General features: G+C 38.1%; 1 protein-coding gene across 1 annotated transcript in view; it reads left to right on the top strand.

The window, feature by feature from the left end:
- The first annotated feature begins 696 nt into the window (after nt 1-696).
- Nucleotides 697-8,882, top strand: part of EMCN (endomucin) — a 12,908-nt gene continuing 4,722 nt past the window's right edge. The window contains exons 1-6 of the mRNA XM_012641081.1: nt 697-798; nt 1,796-1,886; nt 2,127-2,180; nt 3,812-3,907; nt 7,277-7,301; nt 8,468-8,529. Coding sequence (XP_012496535.1) covers nt 697-798; nt 1,796-1,886; nt 2,127-2,180; nt 3,812-3,907; nt 7,277-7,301; nt 8,468-8,529 — 430 coding nt within the window. The remainder of the gene's footprint in view (nt 799-1,795; nt 1,887-2,126; nt 2,181-3,811; nt 3,908-7,276; nt 7,302-8,467; nt 8,530-8,882) is intronic.

Here is an 8,882-nt window from a genome sequence, read left to right as displayed (position 1 = left end):
TGTGTACTGGATTCAGAAATGATTTAACTGAGGGTTGCAGTTTAAAGAAAAACAAAAGCAAAATTTTAAAGTGTCTGTTCAAGGAGCTATTAAATCCTTCCATTAAGAAGGGTTAAGTCTCCTGCCTACCTATGGATCATTAGCAATAACCACTGGCACTGAACACTCAATGTGTTTTAAGTAGGGGAGCTTGGAGTTTCACGGGAACCAGATAGATTATACTCAGTCCTGAGGCTGCCACTTAGCCTGTCTATAAGAAAGTAATAAGGTAGGACATGGAGTCTTGGACATTAACCCTTGGGAAATCCCAGGATTAATACCGTAGGTTATTTAATTAGCCATCTTGTTCTCCACCAAGACCACTGAAAGAGCATTCATCCTCACTATATCACTTAACACTGGAAAAAGCAGCTAAAAGTACCGAGGTTCCAGCTAGTTCCCACTCTTTCATTTAATATTCCTTTTTCTGCCTGCTTAGTGCACTAGCCTGACATTTTTCTTTGTTCTTATGGGCATATATCTAGCTTCCTCCCACAGATCACTTGCATGGCAAGAACGGTACAGACTCTAAACATTATTCTTCACCCACAGATGTCAAAAATGCATGAGCATGCAGTGCGTGCTGGCATGTGGGTGGCGAGGAAGGAAAGAGCCAAGGCAGTCATAGAAATACCAATTTCTCTGGTGCGATTATACATGGCCTCAGGACTGCTAAGGGGCCATAATCACGAGACACCTCCTAGTTCAGCCACGGAGCCAGCTGCGCTGGACGGCCCGCCCCTGCGGCCAGCGCTCCACGTGAGCTGCGGTGGGAAGTACAGCCTTCACACTCTAGGAACTTGCAATCCAGTGGAAGTACAAGGCAAATAGGAGTGATAAAAATAGAGCACTTCAGACTGCAAGAGAAAGAGAATTAATTTTCAAAATATTTTCTAGGTACAAATTATGTTTCATCCCAAATTCACAAGAATGAATGCCATAAACTTATAAAATGTTTCATTATTTATGTTTCTTTTAATCTCACTGAGATGTGTGGGTTTGGGATAATAAATTTTTATTTATAATTTTTGTTTCAGTCCTTCTGATTGAAGATGAAAAACGTGAACTAAACAAGACTAACAAACAATAACAGTTCATTTCTAATTAACATTTTCCTTGGAAGACAAAAGCATGGACAGTAGGAGAAATGTAACTGAGTAGTAGTTATTCCAGATAAGGCACGCGGTATAGACAGCTGCTGGGCTTTTGGGATGAAATTGAAGGATTATTCTTTGATTTTTCCCCAGTCCTCTAACCGAAGCCCTGGTTGCAATCTTTTCTCTTCAACCACTGAGAAATATTATAAAATCTGAAGTTGTCTTCAGTCCTGCTTATTTTAACTATGTGTGATGGGAAAAATCACTATCATCAAAAGCTATAATATCCAAAATTTAAACAATGCTCTTGGTTAGACTGCATCTCACAAGAATATCATGCAGTAGCTTATACAGGCTATAGCGCAGGCTGAAAGACTTACTCAAGTTTTCTTGGCCAGTTCTTTAGGATGTAATACTAATACTTAGGTTTAGATTAAATTTGATGGATCAAATTTGATGAAATCATATTTAGTCATCTTTCCAGGAGGAATAGATGAACTTACGGTTTAGCGTTACAATTGCATGTATCCTATTTTTCAACAATAAATAGTTTTCACAGATCTTCAGAAATGCAAACTGCTTGAATCTGCAAAGAAATCTATTAATAATGTGAATAGTTAATACCATAATCTGACCCTGGATTTATGAATTTCCTACAGGTAGCACTCCACAACCAGTTGCATACTTCTAGAACCAGCACATTGCTCTCAATATCAACTATAACTACAGAAAACATCTTGCAGGCTCAAGGTACGATTTCTGTGGGCCTAAGTGGGAACTTGCTCTGCTTGCCCCCTCCTCACCAAGAAAGCTCTACCAGTTTTGATTCACAAAACAAAGCTCTCTCAGAATGAGACAGAAGCTTTTTGTACTTGCCGTACAAAAACATCTAGAAATCATAGGTGCTTCCTTAAGTAAGGGTAGAAGGAAGATTGCGAAGATTGGCATACATTAAGGTGACTTGTTTTTTTTTCTTTCTTAAAATAATAGGCACTGAGGATGGAAAAAATGCAAGCTCCGCATCGACCAGCCCCTCTTATTCCAGTAAGTAACAGACACATCTTCATATACAGCAGTGTATGTTTGAATGTGACCATCAAAGGGAAGGGATTAGATTATGGACAGCCTTTTCTCCACTTCACTGAACCTGCAATCCCATTATAATCTTACTTAACTGCTGCCTGCTTTGAGAATTTTCTACAAGTAAGTCTGGTCTTAATGACCACAGAAAAAAAGCATACCTTGGTGATTTTTTTTCTTATCTTAGTGCTTAGCAATTACCGCCAAGGGCCAAGTATGACTCTATAGGACTGATTTCAGATAAGCCAGAATGCACAGGCAGAGATCCCCATAAAAATGAATTTTTCTGAAATCATCATGTTGTATACCTTGACTGTATTCCATCTTTATTTGTCAGTTAAATATTTTTGAATGAAAAATAATCAGTAAAGTAAATTATACTAAAAAATGATTTTTTTGCCTTGACACAACTTTATCTTAACATTAAAAAATGGTCTTTTAGAAATATTTCATTTGGCTAAAATATATACGTGTCATATAAAATATGTATGCTAAGACTGAACACGGAATATCCAATAATTTCCTTAGTAATTAAGGATAAGATGAATATATATGGAGCTGGAATCATAAAGGACTACCTTTGGTTTATGTAAAGCCATTCTGTTAAATAAGTCAGCATAGAAATTATTGACCTGCTGAATCATGGCATATTCATTTTGGGAGACAATAATGACCTCACTCAAGATCTATTATGAAATCAGCAGAACTTTCTTAAAACAAGTATTTAACCCTGAAAGTGTAAGCGTAAACCACCCTACAAATGAATTAGAGAACTATTCTCACCCCCCAACCCTGTAAATATATGAGGAGTATCTATGCAAGCAGATGAGACTATGTAACTAAATAGTGACTTTAACTTCCTCTAGCTGTGTCCTTAGGACAGCTTGCTTGCTTTCATCACTACAGTTTTAACCAGGGAAATGACCATCACAACAGAGTGTAGATGCTAGAAAAACCAGGAAAAACCCTTCTCTTAATAAAAACATGCTAAGTTACTGCAGCAACATCAGTCCCCAAAACACACACACACACACACACACACACACACATTCACACACACCTCACCTGAACCACGTTTTTCATTTTTAAGAATCATAACCACTGCAAGATACACGTTCTTTTATGCCTTTCCTAGTTTTAAGATATTATCATAGCGAGATATTTGTGAGTGTTTTAGAAAGCCAGCACTAAGACTAGAGCAGTCCCAAATGGGCTCTATTTTTTTTCCAGTAACTTCATTATAAAGGACTAAGGAATATAAAGTGTGGGTTTAATTATAATTTAGAGGACACTTTCTGGCCCTCCAGTCTTCCAATCTCCTCATACTCCTCTGGTCTTCAGGAAGATGGAGGAACTCTCTTAGGTTTGGAATTTTGTTTCAGAAAGGTTACAAGACTGACATCAAGTGGATACGTCAGAAATGACAACTAGAGAAAAAACCCATGAGTCAGATACATCTCTGCCTAAAATACAACGTTTTTAATAGAATGATGTTTAAAGAAGAAAGAAAGCGTACATGCTTTGCTCACTTAGTAAACTATCTATGCGAAATCCAATAGCCACTCTAATTGACAATGTCTCCAATATTCTTCTAGGTATTATTTTGCCGGTGGTTATTACTTTGATTGTAATAACACTTTCAGTATTTGCTCTGGTGGGTTTGTACCGAATGTGCTGGAAGACAGACCCAGGTGGGTACCAGTGTTTTGTTTTGTTTTCCTGAAAGGAAAATGAACATACGCTCAGTTTAAACTTGACTTTAAACTCTTAAACGGAGAGCAGAGTTACAGAAAAAAATAAAATGCCGTATTTCCTGATCACAGAAACAGAGGGGCAGAGTAATCCACTGAATACAGGTGAATGCAAGGAGTAGGGGTTAACTACTATTAGTAGATATTATCAAATATGGGCACATTATTTTTAATAAAATAGCCCAAGCGTTGTGGATGGTTGGAGAAATATGGCCGTATTAAGGGCGTAAAACGGATGCCTCGTCATAAGTGAAGATTGATTCCGTATCCATGTAACAGAGAAGAAAAGGGAGGCTTGCTGAGAATTCAGTTCAGGGGCCCATCATTTCCAGAGATGTTCTGTGACCTACTTCGCTCCTGGGAGGCACAGATTCCTTCCAATGAAGGTGTCTTCCATGACTCTGGTATATTGTATTCTTTTTTGAAATAAGCTTTCTATTTTAAAATAGATTTAGATTTACAGAAAAGTTGCAAAGATGGTACAAGGAGTTCCCATATACCCCACATCTAGTTTTCCCTCGCTCTTAATATCTTATGTTAGTATGGTATATTTGTGCCAATTAATGAACCAATATTGATAAATTATTATTAAGTAATTTCCCTCCTGTATTCATATGTCTTTCAGTCTTTTTTCTACTCCAGGAAATTTTGATCTGTTTTTACATAACGCTGTACCTGAGTCCCCTTCAGCTTCCATGGCCCAGCTGCTCCCATGTTATCTTAACTCCAATCTCTCTTTCCATTCCAGACCGTGGCCCTGGTGGTGTCATGTAGTGTGGCCTCTCCATGCCCTCTTCCACACTGTTCCCTCTCCTGCAATGCCCAGTCCCCCTCTTGGCCTTTATAACATACCTAGTCTCCAACTTATCCGTTAAGATCCAGCTCGAACACCAGTTGACTGTATATTTTTATAATAGACCACTTCTTCAAACACAATGGATACTTCCTTTAATTTTAATTCTACGGGATTTGATGTAGACCATACCATTGATCATACTATAGTATTGTTACTTCTTTTTGCGTTTTCTTACCTCGAAAGTCAGGCAGTGCCTCTAGTCACAAACTACACATTGTTCACATTGCATTGTACCTAATATATAGCAGACCTTTATTGCATACTTGTTGAGTCAAATTTTTTAATGTTGAGTAAAATAGAATCTTCCCTTTCCCCACTGTGATTCTAAATACTTCACTAACAAAACTCTACCTAAGTTTCATAAACTGTTAAAAGGTAAAAAGCAATTATTTGTATAAGCTATATGAGCCGCATTATTCTGTTTTCCCTGTGGACCGTGTGCCCCTAGGACACTAACGAATGCTGTTCCCGAGGCCAGCCCCTTCCCGTATATGGCAGGGATAGTTTGACGTATGGTCACGGCAGTGCGAGGGAATGTTAGGAGACCAAAACTGCAGTGTTTATTTTAGCTCTTGGTGGAAAATAAGGAGAAAACAAATCAATGTCTTTTCCTTTGGGAGTGAGTGAATAAACTTCTTAATAATGTCTGAAATATGTTTTCTGACCAGTTTTTGGAGGGGAAATAGCATTTTTATAAATCCATTTAATTTCTCCAAGTTTCTAAACTACCAGTCCTGTCTTTTATGGGAAATTCGCCATCCAAGTTGAAGCCTGCGGCTGTTGCATTTATAGGATAGGTAAAAATTAGTGTACTAAATCCGTTCGTAAAAATATCCTGTGTTGAAACATTGCTTTGCATAGGAAAGATTTGAAAATGCATTAATTGAAAAGTTGACATTTTCCATTAAAGAGGACTCTCGGATGTATAAAATTCCTACCACTCTTGAGAGTTATTCTGAAGATATATAGTGCTTTAAAACCAAGTTTGGCAATTGTACCATTAACCAAATCTATCTGGTTACTGTTAACATGAGTTTGCAGAATTTGTTAATGGAATTTACAACATTGTTATCATTAAATTAGCACCATTAAACACCCGCAGTTCATCATTCTTCAAGTATGTGGGTGAGACTTCATTAAGTTCAGAAAATTAGTAAACTTGCCATGCTCTCTGGAAGACAACTCAAGTTGAAGATTTTAGTATGAAATTAGGCTTACATGGGCAAGGTTAACAGCAGGCTTAGCTTTAACCAAATAAGAATTGTGTGTATTCAGACAGTAGTCTGCTGGCATGCGTCTATCTGCTAATGTACCCATCATGAAGGAAAAGGTATTACAACAGGCATACAAAAAATATCAATTCATTTTGAAACAGGGCTATGAGCATCATGGGTGATACTATATATGACACTTATAGGATCAAAAAATGCTGTTCAAATCCTACTGATGGAGAGAAGAGGAGGTTCAATCTCGTTGGTAAGCAGCATATGGTGCCGTGGACTAAATCCTAGGAATCAAGAGTTATGATGGGACATCTTAGCCAAAGTGACAGAAATAGAGGCCGGCAAAATATTAGTGGAAGTCCAGGTCTTTATAAAACAAGGATGGTCAAAGCCAGGAGAATTATATTCAAAAGCCGCGTTCAATGGCAAGATCTAGGTGAGACAAGAAAGGAAGTCTAAGCAACAGGAGCTGGGCACCAGTGGAATAAAACCAGAGCAAAATCAGGAGCAAAACAAGGTGGACCTTAAATGATCACATTAAACAGTTGGTCTAATCGGCCACAGGCTAATGCAGGGTTTAACCACCAACATCCCCTCCAGAGAGGCCACGTCCTTGTGCAGAACGAGTGACTCCGAGTTCTCGCTCTAAATCCAAGGTGTTTCCTACCAGACATTTGCGAAGCAACGTGACAAAGAGTCCAGAAGATCAGTTACAGTGAGTGGCTGAGTGACATTTTGCAGGGCTTCTGTGAGAGGCTGAATCACTGAGTTTAAGATGCTATTAGAAACAAGATCTACCTTGTACCTCACCACAAACAGTGATTTTCTGTCCCAAGAAAGAGCAACGTATAAAGGAAAGTAGAAAACTCAGTTCTTTGGTGTAAAAAATGGAATTCAATACTTTGAAGAGGGTTTTTTTCCGGAGATCTTGAAATGAACTGAGACATTCTCTGATGTCTGTGGGGTGCAGTAACAGACAGCAGTTTCACATAGCAATATGAAACTATAACATCAAACTTAGTCTAGAACCAAGTTCAGTGGAGTTGATCTAATTAGGACTATCCCATGAATATCAGGATGAGCATTAACCACAGCTGAGGAAACGGTCTGTCGGGGGAATAAAACAATCTCAAATTGGCTTTGGAAACATCTCTGCACAGAAAACAGTAGGGATCTCAGGTTTTTGGCAGCCAAGTTCCTTGCACCTCTAATAACAATTCTCTCTTCTAGGCACGCAGGAAAATGGAAATGATCAGTAAGTAAGGCCACATCATTTTTTTTTTCTAGAAGCTCTGACCCTACCGATTACATAGGGAAAATTATTGATCCTCTACTTATACCATTTTTCTTTGTTTCTAAAGAAATTTGTGTAGAAAGTACTACATATCGGCTTTGGCTGACTATTTTTCAAAGCTCTCACTATTTAACAGAGAAATCGCAACAACTAAAAAAGACTGCCTGAGCTAAAATAAAGTGGTAAAATGGGAAATACAAAGATTAAATGGAAAAATAGAAGAATGAGTAGAACCATAAGGGAAAATACCATAGAAAACATATCTGGAGTTTTAAAATAGTTTTCCCAGTGAAATTTTCAGTATGTTTCTCACAGGGAAACATCATGCCTATACCCTGAGCTGGGTCTGAGTGACTTTGACCTAACAGTATGCTGTTATGGTTATGCTACTTTGACTTGATTCAAACAAAGAAGTTGTTAGCAATCCGGGCAACTGTCACACCGAAGGTGCTACAAAGAGACATGGTGAATTGTTTCCATGCCAAAAATAAACCCTGTGGTTAAGTTTTCTTTGTTGACCTGAATTTGTAGCAGCCTTTATGTAAGGATTTTTGTGTCTCATCAGGTTGTAAACTTTAGAAGTAATATCCTTAGATTACCTACCCACCTGATTTAGAGGTGGAGGCTTTTAAGATCTCTAGGGGAAAGAGTAGGGTTTGTAACTGTTTGGGATAGGTGGGAACTCTTGGTTAAAATAGACGGTTTAGTCACTGCACTGCAGTATCTCAGGACTTCATGAAAAGGAAAATCTCCAGAACTCAGCGTCAGCCCAAAAGGTTTGGAAATATTTCTGTATCCTCCCTTTCGTAAATCTGATTGGAGGCAGGAGCCACGTGGACCTCGTGACAAGTGTTTCACATAACACACATTAATGTTTAATTGATCTGGTGATCAGCACTATAACAGAATGAAAGGGATTTATTGGCTTGATTCCAGGAAAAAACGGAAAATGCTAAAAAGCGTATGCGTGTTTGTATGTGAAGAGACAAAGATTCTACCGTAGAAACACATACAAATATATATGCGTGTGTATCTTCTTCATTCTGTTTGTGTCGCCTTTACTTTCTTTCACAGACATACACTGATAATTACTGTGGTGCTAACTTACTGTTTTCTGTTTCAAACAGACCCCAGTCCGATAAGGAGAGTGTGAAGCTTCTCACTGTTAAGACAATTTCTCACGAGTCTGGTAAGTTCCCGGATGGTTGGATGAAACGTGGTTATTTCAAAATCTAACTCTAGCCTTGGATTTGTTCATGTGAAACGTAACCAAAAGGCATAACGTCTTTAGAAACAGTCAATTAGTAACTCTCAATAAATGCAAAATTTTCTTATGAGCCCCAGAAATACCATTTTGATAAGATTATTGTACTATCTGGCCTTTAGAGGTGGTTTTTCTACAGATGTGTAGATGTGTTCTACTGAGTGGGTGGTGGCTGGAGACATTTCTTATTCTGCAAGAGTGGCAGAAAAAGCACTAAGTTTGTTCATGGGTTTTTTTTTTATTATTATTGCAGTTAATTTGTTTCATTTTGGGTAATG

Source organism: Propithecus coquereli, unplaced genomic scaffold (assembly GCF_000956105.1).
Source record: "Propithecus coquereli isolate 6110/MARCELLA unplaced genomic scaffold, Pcoq_1.0 Scaffold161, whole genome shotgun sequence".
NCBI lineage: Eukaryota > Metazoa > Chordata > Mammalia > Primates > Indriidae > Propithecus > Propithecus coquereli.
This window is presented reverse-complemented; position numbering and strand designations above follow the sequence as displayed.